The 18,336-nt window shown below is 52.7% G+C and overlaps 1 protein-coding gene across 1 annotated transcript in view; it reads right to left on the bottom strand.

The window, feature by feature from the left end:
- The window catches only part of GALNTL6 (polypeptide N-acetylgalactosaminyltransferase like 6), a 224,759-nt gene extending 206,685 nt beyond the window's left edge, over positions 1–18,074 (bottom strand). The window contains exon 1 of the mRNA XM_061563948.1: positions 16,652–18,074. Within this exon, the coding sequence (XP_061419932.1) occupies positions 16,652–16,792 (141 nt within the window). The 5' untranslated portion in view covers positions 16,793–18,074. The remainder of the gene's footprint in view (positions 1–16,651) is intronic.
- Positions 18,075–18,336: the final 262 nt, after the last annotated feature.

The raw sequence follows: 18,336 nt of genomic DNA, 5'->3' as shown, positions 1-18,336 counted from the left end.
CACGCCGACCGACAGGACACCCGGCGCGGTGGTCGCGGCCGTGTCCCAAAGGGAGAGAGTGCGGAGGGCGGAGATGGCCGGGCAATCGCGTGTGCATGAGAATATGTGTGTGCCTGCATGACGATTATCTGTGCCGGTCCTGGGCCTCGCCTAGATCAATTCGGCTTTAAATGAGGACCTGGTACGGTGTGTAAACATCGACACTGGGAAGACAAAGGCGGCCAGGCGTGGTGGTGGCTCCCCACCCCCTCGTGTGCTGTGCCAGCCTTCATAGATGCTCGCTAGAAGTGCTTGCCCCAACAGTCTTTTGAAGGTTACAGGGGGGATCTTTGTCTTCGTGTGCATTTGTACGAACGAGTGATCGTGCGAATGTAAGTGTGCCTGCATAAGTGTGTGTGGTTGCAGTTGTAGATGCGCACTAACAGCATTTGCCCCAATAGCCACGTATATGGGGGGGGGGCCTTTGTCTTTTTTGTGCGTTCATGTGTGAGTGTGCGTGTGTGTGATTGCGTACGTCAAGTGTATTGGGCATTTGTATGCGTGTGCGTGTGCTTGTGTGTGTGCCTTTGTATGTGTGTGCTATAGCAGGGATTTAGGGAATTTCTAAAGGATCTACACCTCTGCTTTATTGAGCTGGTTAATGTCAACGATACCATCAAAAGACCAGGGCTTTAGGCTGTTCTTCATTCTTTTAGGGTCCCTGACCCGCTGCTCATTATCATTAAGGACCTTCATGATGGTATGCATGCCTGAATAAAGCTGGGCAGCCAGGAAAAAAAAGAGGCATTCCCTATTCACATTTGGAATGCAACAGGGATGTCCTCTGGCTCCTACACAATTTAAAATCCCTTTTGAGCATATAAGTCCAGGAGTACTTTCACGGGCGTGCCAGTGTTAAAGTCATCTCGTATAGATGCAATGGGGATGCTCGGATAATAATTTGCGTCATTGTGGAGAATATAAATAAACAAAGAGATAAACAGACAACAACGTCTCAATGACATCAACAAAACCACGCAGGGGCGGTTCTTCCGCGAGGGGCGTTGGGGCTCTGCTCCACGAAGCACCTGGAGATGATAAATGAAAAAAAAAACCTTCATACAAATAGTTTCGTCGTGTTTAAAAAGATTACAATACAACGAGCCGCCACTGAAAGCACGTCTTACACAACCCATGAGCCGCACGGGCTTCTGAGAGTGCATCATTTCACCAGCATTCTTTCAAGACAGGTAAACTCTGGATCAACAGGAGGCTGATCAATGCCTTCCTGTGGTCTAGGAATGGCTGCCAACTCATCAGCCACGATGCGCATGCCGATGATCTGTTAATGTATTCTCATTCTGAGGAGTTGGAGGCTCTGCCGTGAAGGCGAGCAGCTTCCCACCCTGAGGCGGTGCCGCTCACCATCAGAGCCCCACTAAAAACAAAATCGCCTCCCTGAGGACTCCGTCATCAAGCATGCCAACCCGTCAACTCTCCCAAGCAGTAATGTGAGTGCTTGTGGAGTGGCTAGAGGGGTTGCAATGCCTGGGAAGTGTGCCAATGGCCAGCTCTGGCTTGGAAGCAGAGATTTAACCCAGAATCAGTTGAGCTGCATTGTCTTATGATCATCTAATGTGCGGAAGCTGCCTGGTCTGCAATTGCACACGAAGCCCCAGGCCTACGAGGCGACAAACACGTTCCTTCGGAGTGGGCAGGTAGGAACTTGGTTGGACAGCGCATTCGTGCCCGACAGAAAGCTCGCGGTCACGTGACGCCCTTCAACCAATCCGGGAGCATACATGTTTGGGAGGGGCTATGCACGACAGACAAATACGCCCTGGTGGGCAGTGTGGAACTGTTGTTCCTACCTGTATAATTCCCTCTCCTTCCTATGCCACGGACATGCTTTGCCCCAACCAGAACCGTTCAGTTTTATATGCCACCGATCCATCCCGAGTCGAACCAAACTGGACTGTATCAGGAGCTCACAGATGCTGGAAAGATCTGGACAGATTCACCTCCAGTGACCTTCTTTCATGTACCTCCCCCCCTCCCTCCATATGCCCAAGCACCTTCAGTTTGACCAAACAGAGTGGGCTAAATAGACGCGGATGGGGCTCGAGAGGAGATGGATAAATGCGATGTCGGAGGACTTGGAGCTGAGTGGACTTTGTCAATGTGCGAAAGTGTGTGCGAGTGGACATGTGCTTGCTTGCGCACGTGTACAAGTGTGTATGGGGAGTGACATCGCGGGATGTGACCGTGTCGTGCCGGCCCAAGAGAGGCACGGCGTGCGGTGTAACGACATTGCGGACACCACAATGGTGTGGGTGCAGTACCGGCCCGAGAGGGGCTCGGTGAGCGCTGATTGATAGCGCTGGGTGGCACCACGATTGACGTGCAGTGCCGGCCCTATAGGGCAGGGTGTGGGAGTACCGGCCGTAGGAATGAGGTTATTAGAGGCCATGGCACTCTGGTTGACCCGAGAGGACACATGACCAGTAAAGTCTACAAAGGGGCCCCAAGTGGTGGCTAGGCGTGGTTACGTGGTCGGGGTCCAGATCCTGCCCGAGGATTCTGGAAGGTGGGCGTGGCCAAGGGCAGAGCCGGCCACGCCGCAGAGAATATAAGCCGGGTCCCCAGAGGGACCGGCGTTGTTGTTCATCTTGAAGAAGCCTTCGTCTACGTTCTACGTCCTACAAAGTCTGCAACACGTGGACCTGGACCCGAGCTGTGGTCCCAGTCTGTAGTAGCTAGTTAGATTGTAATTAGTGTAGTTAACCTTGTGGTGGTGACCACAAGTTTCCCCGTGTGTTGGAGCTAAATAAATGTGTTGCCTCCAAGTCTACGTCTGTGACTCAGTTGAACTCACTACATATGTATAGGTGGATATGGGGTGGAGCGGTAGTGTAGTAGCGATTAGCGCACTGCGCTACGAACCCGGCGACCCGAGTTCGACTTCCCGCTCACGGGGCCACACCAGTGACGATTATCTGCATCGGTTCTGGGCCTCCTCTAGGTCGATTCAGCCTCAAATGAGTACCTTGGGTGTAGTGTCAACATCGGCACAAGGGAGACAAAGGCGGCGGGGCGTGATGTTGGCCACCAAGCCCCTGGTGTGCCGTTCCGGCCTTTATAGATGCTCGCTAACAGCACTTGCTCCAACAGTCCGTGAAGGCTATCCGGGGGATCTTTGTCTTTTGTATAGGTGGGTATATGTGTGTGTGTGCACGTGTGGTGAGCGCCGGTTACGTGCGTGGGTTCTGGTGCGTGCAGATGAATGGGTTGAGTTACACTGCCACCCCCGAGTTACACTGCCATCCCGAGTTACACAGCCACGCACTCTGAGCTTAAACGCAAACAGCAGCAGCAGGAGCAGCAGCAGCAACAAACATGACAAGGTCAAATGACCACGAGGCATGGGTGGGCACATTCCTGTGATCTTGCCACTTAGATGCGAGTGAGGGGCGGCGGGTCGCGCAAATATGGCGTAAATCCGGTTGACACGAGACAGTGAGGCAGTACAGCAAGTTGGTTTCCTGACACGTGCCGGTGACTCTTCTCGTTGGTGTACAAGCTCTCTGGGTGGAGTTTCATCCGGCAAACCAAACCACCGCAACTCAATGAAGAGACCGGACATGCGTCTAATTGCAGAGCCCCCTCGATAACAAAATAAAGGCGCAGCCCTGCAATTGCTAGTTCAGGGCGCTGCTGGCAGAAGAGTCTAAACGAGAGGAAGCTCTGGGGAGCGCCTGCTCACTCACACGTAACTGCCTGGTGTACCCACACTTTATCGCACCACGCACGACCTACTTACCACGCCAACGACTGAACGACGCTAAAGAAAACATACTAATAGGGTTTTTCCCCTTTTTTCTGGCAACAAAACTAACACCTTTTGCAAGAAATCATGCTTACATTAACCACAATACTTGCAGTCAAATGCAAACAAAAAACAATACTCTGATAATTTATGCATTGTCTTTGAAACTGATTGGTCCACACCAAAGAAAGCTGTCTCTGGTGTGGACCAATCAGTTTCAAAGACAATGTATAAATTATCAGAGTATTGTTTTTTGTTTGCATTTGACTGCAAGTATTGTGGTTAATGTAAGCATGATTCCTTGCAAAAGGTGTCAGTTTTGTTGCCAGAAAAAAGGGGAAAAACCCTATTAGTATATTTTGGTACTGGCAAAGGAGGTCCCATGATGACGCTAAACAAGTTCAACGTACGTACATGCAAACTGTCTGGTTGTACCCATTTCTCCTGCGATTGATAATATTTCACTTTTTTTATTTCGCTTCACATCCGGACGATAAACAATAATAAAAATCATCTTTTTTTTTCAGACAAACAAGCTGAAGCGGCCGTGTGGATGACGGATGGGGGCATTTCTCCGGGACCCATCAGTGGCTCATCACCGATGTCTCCTGTAGGCACGCTCGTGCGCTGGATTCTGTCTCTTAACCAGCCTGTCAAACATGACCCAGTAACCCTCTCAATTCACGCTGCAAATTGCTCTCTCTCTCTCTCCATCTCTGCCCTGCCTACAGACCAAGGTTTTTTTTTTCAGAGAGAGGGAGACAAAATAATTTCGATTTACTATTTTTTTTCTCTCTCCTCCCTTTGGACCTCCTCCTGCACCCAGCTCACCCCCCCACCCGGCCCCTTCCGTTCTTACCAACAACGCGCGCAAGCAAGTATCTAACTTGGCAGCGTTTGAAACGTTTGCCAAACTGGCCGGATACTATTTTTGAAAGCTGATTAAAGAGAGAGCGGTGAGGGCCGGTGGGGACGGGTGGGTGGTGGGTGAAAATATTAATGACAGAACGTTTATTATTATTCTGTATTTTTTCCCCCCGAACATTCTGTGCGATGCTAATGCGACACAGACGTGCCCGGGAGTTACGGCGTACGTGCCCGTTAACCCCCCCCCTCAACCACCATACCCCCCCCCTCCTCATCGCTCTGACCCCCCGACCTTGGAACGCAGGTCAGCCTGGCGCATCGTACTTCTGATGGAAGGCCTGCCCCGGGAGATAACCACGCGTTGCAATGCTCGAGCTCAGATGTGGTCGGTCGGCGGCAGCAGCAGCGCAGCGATGGATACGCTCAAATCCATCTGTGTGGCGACATTTCGAGCACTGTCGTCCTGGAGGTGTGCGAGTTTACGGAGGCGACCGACGACCGGCCGCAAGGCCAACACGCGCAAACCGCATGAGCCAAACACGTCTGAGCGCAGGACCACCCCCCCTCTTCTGGGGAGTTGACCTTGAGACTGAATGAGGCTTAGGGGCCGCGGGGGTACACACATTGAGTGTTTCACCTCTTGTGCCGTACGTATGACGGTGTTTTCTTCAAGTTCTCCACTTTCCTGCCACCTGAGGCCAAACACCAAGGCAGCAGGACCCTCGTGAAAAACAGTCTGAAGACTCGGACATTCTTGGGTGTAATAATAGGGGCACTATTATTATTCCGCAGTGCTTGCGCTCAAAGAGCCCTTGCAAATCTCCACAGACGACAGTACGAAAACAAAACGGAAGATGTAAAAAAAATTACTTCTTTGCGTACTGGACTACTGATGTAACGTCTACGGACTGAGCACGTAACGCCCGGAATCTAAGCAGGAATTCGGCCTCATCACTGGAATGAAAACAGATCCACCGCGGTTATTTTTAACGACCCATTTTAATGACTCCAACGCTGGAAGAAAATGATGTGGCGTTTGCTTTTGTTGATTAGTGTCCTTGGCGGCTGAATGCCAAAGCGGTTTTGTTTAGCGTAGTTTATTGATTTTTTTGCGTTCTCTCTCTCTCGCTCGCTCTCTTCGTGGTGTTCTTGTGCCTCAAAGTAGGACACCCACTCTGTCAACGCCAGCCAGCACGGGACACCCTGACACCTCGCTGGTACCGGGCATCAACGGCGTCGCGCGAACAAAGCAGCCGGACAGGGCAGGTGTCCGTTCTGTAAATGCGATTCGCGACACGAGGTATTTATCTCACAATTTAATTACGTGCGTGAAGACAACGTGGACAATGAGCGGATGGACATCGTCAAGCACGACGGGTAACTTCGGCAGCTGATGGTGACGAGGTTAAATTAACTTGCGGTGGACTTTGATAACTCGCTAACTTCTCTGGATACACAATTAACATCCGTATGTAATGCTATTACACAAACATACCAATGCTGATTTATCAACTAGACGTTTAAACAATACGGCTTAAATTTAAGAGCCAGAGAAGTATTTTAGCTGTGTCTGTTGAAAATATCTAGGCATTAGCACACCACATTAAGTATGCCGCTCGCTATGGCTTGTGGCCACAACCGGCCACACTCCCATCTATTAGCGACCTGGAAAATATTCAGTCAAACATTGAGCCTGCCCTGTAACAATCCCAGAGGGAGTTAGTTACACTAAACTATAACTATCTCAGCACAACGCACACTTCCTACAAGCTGCAGAGAAAAACGGAAACGCAGTCGATTATTTTTTTTAATATCCTACCGCTTTTGCGATTGGCATCGGCGGTCATTGCATTTGCAAAGGAGCCGGTTTCTGTTCAGTTGGTCGTTCAATGCCCCAAAAATACCTGGTAAACATTTGTAGAAACCAAGATTCGAGTGCTTCCGCCATTGTACTCCCACCTAGCTCTCTCCCGCCGCGGTTTCAGGTTGTGCCACGTATTGCCCGGCGCAGCGTCCAACGTTTCGTGCCGGTAGCTTCTTCAGGTCACCGAATCGCTCCGTGCACTACCCCTAAAATAACATCGGAGAAAAGATCCACGGACTTTCTCTCACGGGAGAAGCACTTCCCCGGAAGAAGAAAACACAACGGCTGGGAGGAAAACAAATGTAGGTTGGAAACCAATCAGAGTCATGTATTCAAGTTGTCTTCAGTGACAAAGGAAGGAATCGCAACATTGATTGCATGTCAAGATGACATCGCCATTCTTGAGCACATGCTGCACTACGGCCTGGTTCCGCACCACAACCTCAAGAGGAGACCTAAACCGGTAGACGAAACAAAAGCAGAAACGCGAACATTCAAAGCATGCTGGCATTGCTGTTCATTGCTGCTCTCGCCTTCGAAGGCACACTCTTGCGAATATGAAATATTCGGCAGCGGTTTACCAACAGCGGGTACAGTGGATGTTCGAGGAACATCGCGGCGTCACGAGCAAAAGTGGGACCAATCGATTTACCGGTGCCGAGGCGCAAACCCACAGTTTGGAAGAAATATCCACAACTTAAGTATAATAACGGAAACATTGTATTGTCCGTGGACTCTCAAAATTGCTCCGATCACACTTCCAAAAAAAAGTAATCTCCGTTGTGCTCTCTAACCTGGTAAAATAAATATACAGTGGGACGCAAGGCAGGTTGTTCGTTTGGAGCAGATGAGGCTAATGGATGTGGCGCGAAGGAGAGAAGGCCCCGAGTTGAGAACGGTTTTCGAAAAATACGTAACATTCCACTCAATTTAACAGTAACATAACATCGCATCTCATAACGAGATAACCAGTTTACTTTCAAACATCACCTCATTAACATTCTGCAAGATCCGTTGAGTTTCTCGCGATCTCTTTCACTTTCCACATGGCTCCAAGGACTATAATTTTACCAAAAGCCAAATAATCGCCAAATTAAAATGTCCTGTTTTGCTCTATTGTTATGGAACTTTTTTTTTTTAGGAAACATATGAACGGGTTTTTTTTTCTTTCCTTAATACAGCTGCAGTGGCGATAATAAAACAGCATGGGTTTGCACCCTGCTCTTTAAAAACCACTCCAACCCCTTCTCTCTCTCTCGACCCCCCCCCCACTACATCACTCGAGTACAAAGCCATGCCAAACACAGCTGCTATTATACCTGCACACTCCTCGTGTTCACAACCACAAAACCCCACACACAGATCCCATCACACGCGCGCACGCAACTCAGAGCGCACTGCGGACGCGAGCGAGCGAACGCCCCGGTGCGCAGGCAAAGATCCCCCGTATAGCCTTCACCAACTTTTGGTGAAAGTGCTGTTAGCGGGCACCTATGAGGTTCGGCACGGCACACGATGGAGGGGGAGGGGCTGCGTGGCCAAGAACACCACGCCCGACCGCCTTTGTCTCCCCAGTGCTGACGATGTTTACTCCGCACCGCACCAGGGAACTCATTTGAGGCCGAGTCGACCTCGGCGGAGGGCAGCAGGACCGGCTCAGATAATCGTCACTGGTGTTGGTAGCGCCGTGAGTCGTGGCAGTCGAACTTGGGTGGCCAAATTTGTAGCGCAGCGGCAGCTGTAACCGACCTACGCGACCGCTTTCCTCCAAACCCCCACACACCGCACTCCCAACGCACAGATCCACACAACGCACACAACGTGCACAAGACGCGCGTGCGCGCACAAAAAGTAAGCACTGTAAGGACTCCCTGGAGATGTCGATTGGCGTGGCGGCTGCGGCGTTGGCTGCGTCAACCCGTGCACTTGCCAAACACGGCGATCGCCGACGTGCCAAGCACCCCCCCTCTCCCCACCAACCCCTTCAACCCCCCCCCCCCACCACCACCACACACCAGTACAGTGAATTCCGCCAAGCGCACAGACATCCACGGCGGAGTTTAAACCGAGCGAGCGAGCGACTTTGCGGGTGGCGTCTCGACTCAAAAACGCCCGCGACACGAACCGACGCGGCACGGCCCCGCAACGTCTCTGAGTAGGGTGGACGGGGGGGGGGAGATTATCACCGATAGACGGGAGGGAGAATATCACCGCTAGACCGGGAGAATGTTTTCGTTGCCGCTGACGAGGGGAGAGCGCTCGCGTGTCAAGCGTAGGTGTCGGCAGGACCGCGTCAAAGTAACAAAAAGACGAAAAAACCCAGTTGGGTGTGCGCACGCGGGGGCATATACTTGGGCAGGCTGCCGAGATCGTAATTGCCGCTGTGTGCGTTATTCAGCAGCTACTGGGGGGGGGGGGGGGCATCAAAGCAGGAGGCGCTCTTTTGAATTCACAGCGCGTGCGTGGATGGGTTGGAAACGTGTGTGGTCTGGCGGGTGCGTGGGGGTTAGTGGGTGCGTGGGGTCGGTGGGTGCGTGGGGGTTGGTGGGTGCCGGTGGGTGGGTGTCGGTGGGTGCGTGGGGGTTGATGAGTGCATGGGGGTTGGCGGGTGCGTGGTGGTTGGTGGGTGCGTGGGTGTCGGTGGGTGCGTGGGTGTCGGTGGGTGCGTGGGTGTCGGTGGGTGCGTGGGTGTCGGTGGGTGCGTGGGTGTCGGTGGGTGCGTGGGTGTCGGTGGGTGCGTGGGTGTCGGTGGGTGCGTGGGGGTTGGTGGGTGCGTGGTGGTTAGTGGGTGCGTGGGTGTCGGTGGGTGCGTGGGTGTCGGTGGGTGCGTGGGTGTCGGTGGGTGCGTGGAGGTTGGTGGGTGCGTGGTGGTTGGTGGGTGCGTGGGTGTCGGTGGGTGCGTGGGGGTTGGTGGGTGCGTGGGTGTCGGTGGGTGCGTGGGTTTGTTGGTGGATGAATGGACTGGTGGATGTATGTGTGGACATTCATGGGAAAGCTGATGGTTGTCCAGATTATTTGGTGGAGGCATGAGTGGTTGGGTGAGTTGATCGTCATAAAGTGGGCAAGTACACGGTTATTGGTGATTCAATGGGTGTGCTGGCGCGTGTGTGGTTGGGGAGCGGTAGGAAGTGTAACGGTTAGCGTGCTGCGCTACGAACCTGGCGAACCGAGTTCGATTCCCGCTCATGGCCAACACTAGTAATGCTTTTTCTGAATCAGTCCTGGGGCTCCCCTCGGTCAACTCAACCTCAAATGAGTACCTCGTGCGATGTGTAAACATCGCCACTAGGAAGACAAAGGCGGCCGGGCGTGTTGTTGGCCACCCACCCCCTCGTGTGCTGTGCCGGCCTTTATAGGTGTTCGCTAACAGCACTTGCCCCTACAACCTGTTAAGGCTATACGGCGGATCTTTGTCTTTGCCTTTTTTGTGGTTGGGTAAGTGTGAGGTCAGCTTGGTGGGTGCACGGTTGAGTGTGTGGATGAGTGGGTGGGTTGACAGGTGAGCGGCTGGCATGTGTCACAGTGGGTGGCAAAACTTTCCACAGCCCTCACTCATCCCCGCTTGTCAAGTGGCATTTGTGAAGTGGCATGGCACGCCGACGTTTCTAAAGTCTCGATAGCGTAACGTATCAGCACCCAGACAAACAGACAGCTTCACGTGAGCAGAGCTTTGTATCCCTAGCGACCGTAACCGACAATGAACCTGGCAACCTGGTGTTCAATTCCCGGCCACGGCCAAATTCAGTGACGAGTGATATCTCAACGCGGTGGAATGATTAAACAGCAGCTCCCATGACTGAATCGGCACGGGGAGGGCCCTCATCCAACAGTGGAGTGACACGGGGCTCTCTCTGAGCATGTACAGAGAACGGTATATTTAGCGCATGCGTGCCAGCGTTTGGCTCCTAACATAATTCCGTTTTGCATTAAAGTAAGCTACGCGCGGGGCTTAAGTTCTCATGAAAATGTTATGGGAACTTGCTATCCTGGACACCCCCATTCCATCCCTCAGCGCCATCTCCTTTTTCCCCAACAATAACGCTGGGAGGGGAGGGGGGGCAGAGACTAGGGGGAGACGGAGGGTGGGGGGAAATATTTACGGTTGAAATTAAAACCCTGGTTGTGCGGCATCCACCGAAACACGTGCAACGATCTGCGACTGAAGACGTGGCGATGTTCTCTCCACCCGTGCGTCTGCGTTACAGCAGTTTTCTGAACTCACCAGGGACACAGCAATGTCCGCGTGAGAGAGAGAGACGGAGAGAGCGAGAGTTGGAAAAGAGGATGAAAATGCCAGACCGTTACAATTTTGGCAGACTCAGGCATTTATTAGCGACTAAGAGTAATGAGACCAAAGCCATGAATTCCCTGCAGGAATAAAATCGGAAAAAGGATAAACCCCACATTATGTCCAACTTTTAATCAGTGAAGTTTATTAAACACATGTTTTTATTACTTTAGATCCCTTTGTCAAGCCACTGCTGGATAAGGGCATTTCCATGCCGTGTTTATGACAGGGGTTGTTTGACCGTACTTCACCACGCTCATCAGTGTGGGTTGGTGAAGGGGGCTCTGAACCCAGGATCCCGTGCAAGGTGGTCACTGAACAGTGAGTGATGTAAGCCGTGACCAGGAATATAACTCAGGTCTGCAGCTTCACAGCGCAGTGGGCTAACTACTGCGCCACCGCTCCCCAGTACACCATCAAAGTAAAATGACTTAAGGCTTTGTAGAGTTTGTCATTATCCACGTGATCCACCAACCCTTGCCTTTACAAATGCAGCATCGCTGACAGTCAAAGTGTGGTTCATCGGCCCTGCCCTGGTACTAGGAATTCAGAATCAGAATATTTATTAACACTGGAGGAATCCGATGAGCTATAAAGCTCTTATTAATTAAAAAGGGGGCATCCTTCTACCCAATGCCCCCCGGCCTTTCTCCGTAGCCTTGCACCTGTGGACCCGTCTGGCCGGTGAACCTTGGTGCAGCTGCACCGCCTGCACACTCGATCGCTGCTGTGCCACCGCGCGCCAGCAAGGGGATGGCGATCTCACGGCAGAGCGATGGGGATGACGTCAGGGGCGGCGAGACCCGGGGACTCGGGGCTGTGACGATTGGGAGAATGGGGATAGTGGTGGGGGTGCTGCAGGGGTAGGGTGATATAGGGGATGTTATAGAGGTGGGGCGCTGTAGGGGTTGGGGTGGGGGTGCTATAGGGGATGGGGGTGCTGTAGAAGGTTGGGGTGCTGTAGTGGCAGGAGTACTATAGGGTTGGGGGTGCTATAGGGTTTGGTGTGCTGCAGGGGTGGGGGTCTTGCAGGGGTAGGGGTGCTATAGGGGATGTTTTAGAGGTGGGGTGCTGTAGGGGTTGGGGTGGGGGTGCTATAGGGGATGAGGTGCTGTAGGGGATGGGGGTGCTGTAGGGGATGGGGTGCTGTAGGGGATGGGGGTGCTGTAGGGGTAGGGGTGCTATAGGAGATGAGGTGCTGTAGGGGATGGGGTGCTGTAGGGGATGGGGGTACTGTAAGGGATGGGGTGCTGTAGGGGATGAGGGTGCTGTAGAAGGTTGGGGTGCTGTAGTGGTGGAGCGCTGTAGGGTTTGGGTTGCTGTAGGAGCGGGGTTGTTGTAGGGGCGGGGGTGCTGTAGGGGTGAGTGGGCGGGGAGACGGTGTCGGCTCGCGTGATAACATCACCTGGCAACACTCACGCACCCTCCCACGAGGCCCGTCTGAGCTCACTGTGTGTAACAACGCGTGTATGTGTGTCTAACATCTGCGTGCGTGTGTACGTGTGCTGTGTACACATCACCGAAGCGAGACAGCCGATGCGAGACGTGGTTCTGGCCAAACCACTCTCCACTTGCGCCGTGCTGGACTTCGAAGTTGCTCGCCAACAGCACTTAACCCTAACAGTCTCGTGATAATTGGTTCTTTACCCTTCTATCTGGCAACAAAACTGACACCTTTTTGCAAGGAGTCATGTTTGCATAGACCGCAATACCTGCAGTCATAATACAAACAAAAGAACATAACTCTGATAATGTGCACTGTCCTTGAAGTTGATTGGTCCACACCCGAGACAGCTTTCCTAACAGTCTCTTTAAAGGTTATACGGGGATCTTTGTATCAATGTGTGCACTGAGGCTACTACATCTCTGCTCTGACATACGAACAAGCGATGCTGTCAAACGACCACACACGTGTACCGACTGCATGAGGCCCATCATCACCCTTCCCACTTACACATCACACTCCTCTGCTCTATTCGACTTAAAAAGATACGCGATGACGGGTCACGTCAGTGACGCACAGGCACAAATGACACACACTCATCAAACACATTCGCCAATGAACAATAACCTATTCGGAAACAAATACATACAAATACGTGCTCTGAAATATGATTCATGATTGAACAATGACGGCGATGATGTTGACGAATGTCAAGTGTACACTGCGTGGACACGTGGTTTAACACACGGGTGGAGGGTGGGGGGGCATCATTTCCACGGCCAGTGCAGATGACACGTCTCCTCTGAGCCAACATACGAATTATGTTGATGATGACTTAAAGCTTTCGTGAGTGCAGGAGTTCATATTCTTTGGGTCTTTCGGTAAAGTCAAACAAAATAAAAATTACAAAAAACTACGTCATCAGTCGTAGTTTTTTGTAATTATAAAGAAGATGTTGATGATGTCAAACAAGAACAGGACAAAGACCCCCAGTGTAGCTTTCATTCACACCACGAGTCGACACCGCTTGCACACGTGGTTTAACGCACGAAACCCATCATCATCTGCACGGCCACTTCACAGATCACGATTGCAGGCTCTGCCGGCTGCCCTGTGGATGAACGCCCCCAAATGAAGTTGTCTCGCCGCACATTCGTGAGCCCGCGCGAGCCTTCATCGCAAAGCCGTGCCCGTCTTGAGCGATCAGTCGCAGCAGGAGTGCAATCGTCGTAAACGCATTTATATGTCACCGGTATGTTGAACTTCCTTCGCACCGCACGTAGCTTAACCGTGCTAATCAGATGGTGCCGGCCAAGGACAAAACAAACTAAACACACAAAGCAGTTTTCAAGAAATTAGTTTGTCAAACTTGGAAAAGAGGAGCGTTCCAGACGGCCCCAGAAGGGGTCTTCTGAAAGCGCCGCGCTATGCAGCACAATCGTGACACACGCGCTGTAACAAATCATCACCGATGCAACTAAGAGAGCGGAATCATACTTTTAAAAACCCGAACCACATCACAGTAGTATCACCCCACGTTGTGCGCGTATGGGATGAGACTCACTAATTCATAATAATCAATTGAAATTGAGAAGAATTCAAATAATTTGAATCGCTGTGATTGCCATCGACTCAGCGCTGCCTGGAAGCGTATTATTAAGTAATACACAACACATATTGCAATTCCTTACAGGCGAGTCACATGCTAAGTGGCTGATTACTGATCGATTACATAATTTCATACACCCCCACCCCCGCCTCTGATCTCGATTCCTGATGGGGTTCAACGACGATGACATCGTCCTGCACTATTTAAGACCAGAAGCAGGTGGATGGCTTCACCAGTCAGACAAATCGCCCGAAGATGCTGGATCTAATTACCAGCGAAACGTCGTACTCAAAAAGTGTAAATGTTGTGGATTCACTCTTCAACACAGCAGTGGGCTAAAGTAGTGAACTATTTGTCTTTTGTCAGCGTGACACTTTTTTTACTGATTGGCCGTGTCGGGTGGTGGAGGATTGCGACACATTTCTAAATAACGCGATCTAACCCAAAAACCTTTATTATGAATAATACTGACGGCGAAAGCCAACGTGTTAAATTGACACTCACTATCGTGAACCGGTTCGTACTCGAGTTCTGAGAACCGGTTTCAGTAGCTTCTGTCGGCGCCACCAGCTGTGTGCAGGAATCTGCAGCATGGAACAGAAGAATACTGGATACTACTTACAGATATCGTGTAATCGCAGGTGTGAGCAAAGTACAATGTGTGTGTTAAACCAGCACGTGTCGTGTGTGTTGCGTAACCAGCACTGTGCGCGCGCATGTGTATTTGCGTGTACAGCTGCTATGTACGTGTGCCTGCCCTTAATAGGTGCTCGCTAACAGCACTTCCCCCTGTTAAGGCTATACGGGGGATCTTTGTCTGTGTTGTCTCGGTGCCTTATCTGGTATTTTGTGTATGCATGTTTAGCGCGTGCGTAATATAATGCAAAGACAAAGCTCACCCGTGTAGCCTTCACAGACTTAGGGCAAGAGCTGTTAGCGAGCACCTATGAAAATCAGCATGGCACACGAGGGGGTGGGTGGCCAGTACCACGCCGGACCGCCTTTGTCTCCCCAGTGGCGATGTTTACACACCGCACCGGGTTACTCATTTGAGGCCGAGTCGACCTAGGGGAGGCCCGGGACCGGTTCGGATAATCGTCACTGGTGTTGGCCGTGAGCGAGAATAGAAACCCGGGTCACCAGGTTCGTAGCACAGCGCAGCGCTAACCGCTACACCACCGCTCCCTACTACACACGCACCACACCAGGTATACAGCGCACGTCTCTTTGTACGTGTGTATCTGTGTGTGTATATGTGCGTATCTGTGTGTGTATATGTGCGTATACGTGTAGGAGCGCGGTCTACGTGTGTGTACGTGCAGGAGTGATGCTCGTGTGCCGTTCCGGCCTTAATAGCTGCTCGCAAACAGCACTTGCCCCAGCAGTCAGCTCGGGCTATGGGGGGGATCTTTGTCTTTGCACGTGCGCGGCGTCCCACCCCGGGTTCGACTCCCTGACCCTGGCGCAACCTATAACTCTGAACAATGTCCAAGTGCAACATCTACATCCCACACCTCCCCCCCTTTTTCCCGAGCCCTCCTCTAGGTCAACTCGGCCTTAACCAGACTACTTGACGACCTGTTGCTGTTGCGCGCGTGCCACAACCTCGTAAATGAGAATACAAAGTCAAGTCCGTGCGTGTGGGTGAGAGAGAGCGAGCGATGAGTTCGTGTTCGCCGTGTTCACGGGGTTCGGTGCAGCGGTGAGCGCGCTTCCACGCTGCGCTACGAACCCGGCGGACCCCCGAGGTTCGATCCCCCCCCTCCTCCCCCCGCCGGCGAGGATCGTTTTGAACCGGTCCGAGGTTCAACTCGGCCTCGAATGAGTCCCTCGGTGCGGTGTGCGGCAAACATCGCCACTCGGGGAGACGGAATGTTGCTGGCCACCCCACCACCTCGTGTGCCACAGGGCCGACTTTCATAGGTGGTCGCTAACAGCACTTGCCCCTACAGCCTGTTACAGGCTACACGGGGGATATTTGTCTTTGTTGTTTGTCTGTAGGTGCTTGCTAACAGCACTTGCCCCTACAGCCTGTTACAGGCTACACGGGGGATCTTTGTCTTTGTTGTGTGTCTGTAGGTGCTACTCGCTAACAGCACTTGCTCCTACAGCCTGTTACAGGCTACACGGGGGATCTTTGTCTGTGTTGCGTGTCTGTAGGTGCTACTCGCTAACAGCACTTGCCCCTACAGTCTGTTACAGGCTACACGGGGAGGATGTGTGTGTTGTGTTCACAGCACCAGAATCGCGTCTTCGTATCACCCTCACGAGGTGCTCACTCACACAACTGGTTTGGGCAGTGCAGTCGGTCGAGCTTGCGACTTTACCGACTGTCGATCTGAATGGCACGTGCTCCATGTACCGCAATGGGGCGACATGCAGTGAGTGCCACGATGTAAAATATAAACAACACAGCCCCCAGCAACACTGCTGACAACAACAACGCTTTGCCAACACCGTACCATGTTGTCGTGTGTATCACCTGGCACTGGATAGAGCTTCGCAGCTACCGTACAATGTGCGACCTAAAAACACCGTGGCCAGCTGCAACTGCAAGCAGCATCGGCAGCAACAACTCCACTCGGCAAAGTTCAGCAGCCATTCATCACTTGCCTACGTACGCCACGGTACTTTGTAAAGGTCCTGGCACCGGGCACGGAGCTCGCCTTCAAACGCGGAATCTCAACAACAACAACAACAACGACAAACGCAACAACAACAGCAACAACAGCAGCAGCAGCACACGAAGAAAAGAGATGAAGCCGTGGCCCTACCTGCAGATGCCCTGGCATGTGCGGGATCTTCTCGAGCTGTCGCTCTCGGAACAGCGACCAGAGGCCGATGTTGGGCGCGAACACCGCCACCAAGACGAAGAGCCCCGTGGCTTGCAGAATTCTCTTCTGTCTCCTTCTCATGGTGCTGCCGTATCAAGTCGCTCCCTGCCTGTTCACTCTGAACTCCACTCTCTCCTCTCTCCCGCTCCAAAGAATTAAGTCGCGAATGGTGTTGCTGCTGTTGTTGCTGCTGTTGCTTCTGCTGCTGTTGAGTGAGTGATGCTCCTCGAGTCTGGACAGACCGGTTGGGGATGGGGGGAGGAGGAGGTGGGGTTTATTTGTTTTGAAGATCGTGCCGACGACGTGTCTCTAAGCAGGAAAGACTAACGCGGCTGGCCAGCCCGTGCCCACGAGCCACGTTTGCACTTTTCGTGTGAAGTTCAGCGGCAAGAGCGAACGAGAGAGGGAGGGGAGGGGGAGGAAGAGCGAACGAGGGAGGGAGGGGAGGAAGAGCGACTTCCTCGACTGAGTCCGTCACGCCCGAAGTGACATCCACGTGAAACGCAGCCCTCCCACTCACCACCCCCCACAGATCTTATCTCATTGTCCTCTCTACTTCTTAGGACGGATTCCCGATCAAATAAATGCTATCCCTCCCCCACCCCACCACCTTTCTCGTGTCTTCGGTTAATCAGTTCTTCATCGATGCCTTCTAGAACGGTGAACTTGACACGTGGCCCTCTGCAACACCAACGCCACCTCGCCTAAGCCGCCTCTTGTGAACGCCAAGCGAGTGGGGCGAGGGAACAGCTCCAAGTTAACTTCGGACTGCCGCTTGCCGACGCTACCATCGCCGCCGCCACCGACGCCGCCGTCGTCATCATCATCGTCGACAGCAGCAACCAGCGGCTAAGCTGCGTTAGTAGCGACGCCAGGCTCTGGAACGGCGCTCAAAGTCACTTTGAGTCGAGAGCGAGCGAGCGAGAGGTCTTCTTCTTCGCACCGCAAGTGTCGCCCGAGATGGAAGAGGGGACGGGGGAGAAGCGTTCCCCACCCGCTCGAGCTCGCCACGGGATTAATGGTGCGACGTCTAATTCAGTCGGAGTCTTTGATGATGATGATGCCGATGACGGATGGTGGTGATGTGTGTGTGTGTGCGCTGTGTGTGTGTGTTGTGTGTGCGCGCACTGTCGGAATAGTTCGCTCCGAAAACCGAGCCGGCTAGCGAGAGAGATGATGATGACGTGCCAAACAGAAATGGATCTGCCTGTCTCTCTCTCTCTCCCCCTTGGCTGTCTCCACGTCTCTCTGCGTATCTCGCTCTCTCTCTCTCTCTCGTCGGGAGCGCCTCACGCCATGTTGCAGGGATCGTGCCGAAACACAGCTGCGGTTACAGCGCTTCCGTATACGCCAGCAGAGCGAGCTGGGCAGGGAGCGGGGGTGGGAGGGAGACGGACAGACCGGGAGGGTGGGAGAGCGGAAAGGGATGGAGAGGTAGGCAGAGAGGGGGGGGGAGGTGTGGGAGGGTAGAGAGAGAGGGGGGATGGAGGTATGCAGGGAGGGAGCAAGCGAGAGAGAGCGGGGGGAGGAAAAGGGACAGGATGGGAGGGAGGGGAGAGTGAGGGTGGATAGAAGGAATGCAGTGTGGTGGGGAAGAGAGATGGAACGAGGGAGCGTGGGGATTG

The sequence above is a fragment of the Lethenteron reissneri genome, chromosome 32, assembly GCF_015708825.2.
Source record: "Lethenteron reissneri isolate LAM-NWPU_2019-01 chromosome 32, ASM1570882v1, whole genome shotgun sequence".
In the NCBI taxonomy this organism is placed as follows: domain Eukaryota; kingdom Metazoa; phylum Chordata; class Hyperoartia; order Petromyzontiformes; family Petromyzontidae; genus Lethenteron; species Lethenteron reissneri.
This window is presented reverse-complemented; position numbering and strand designations above follow the sequence as displayed.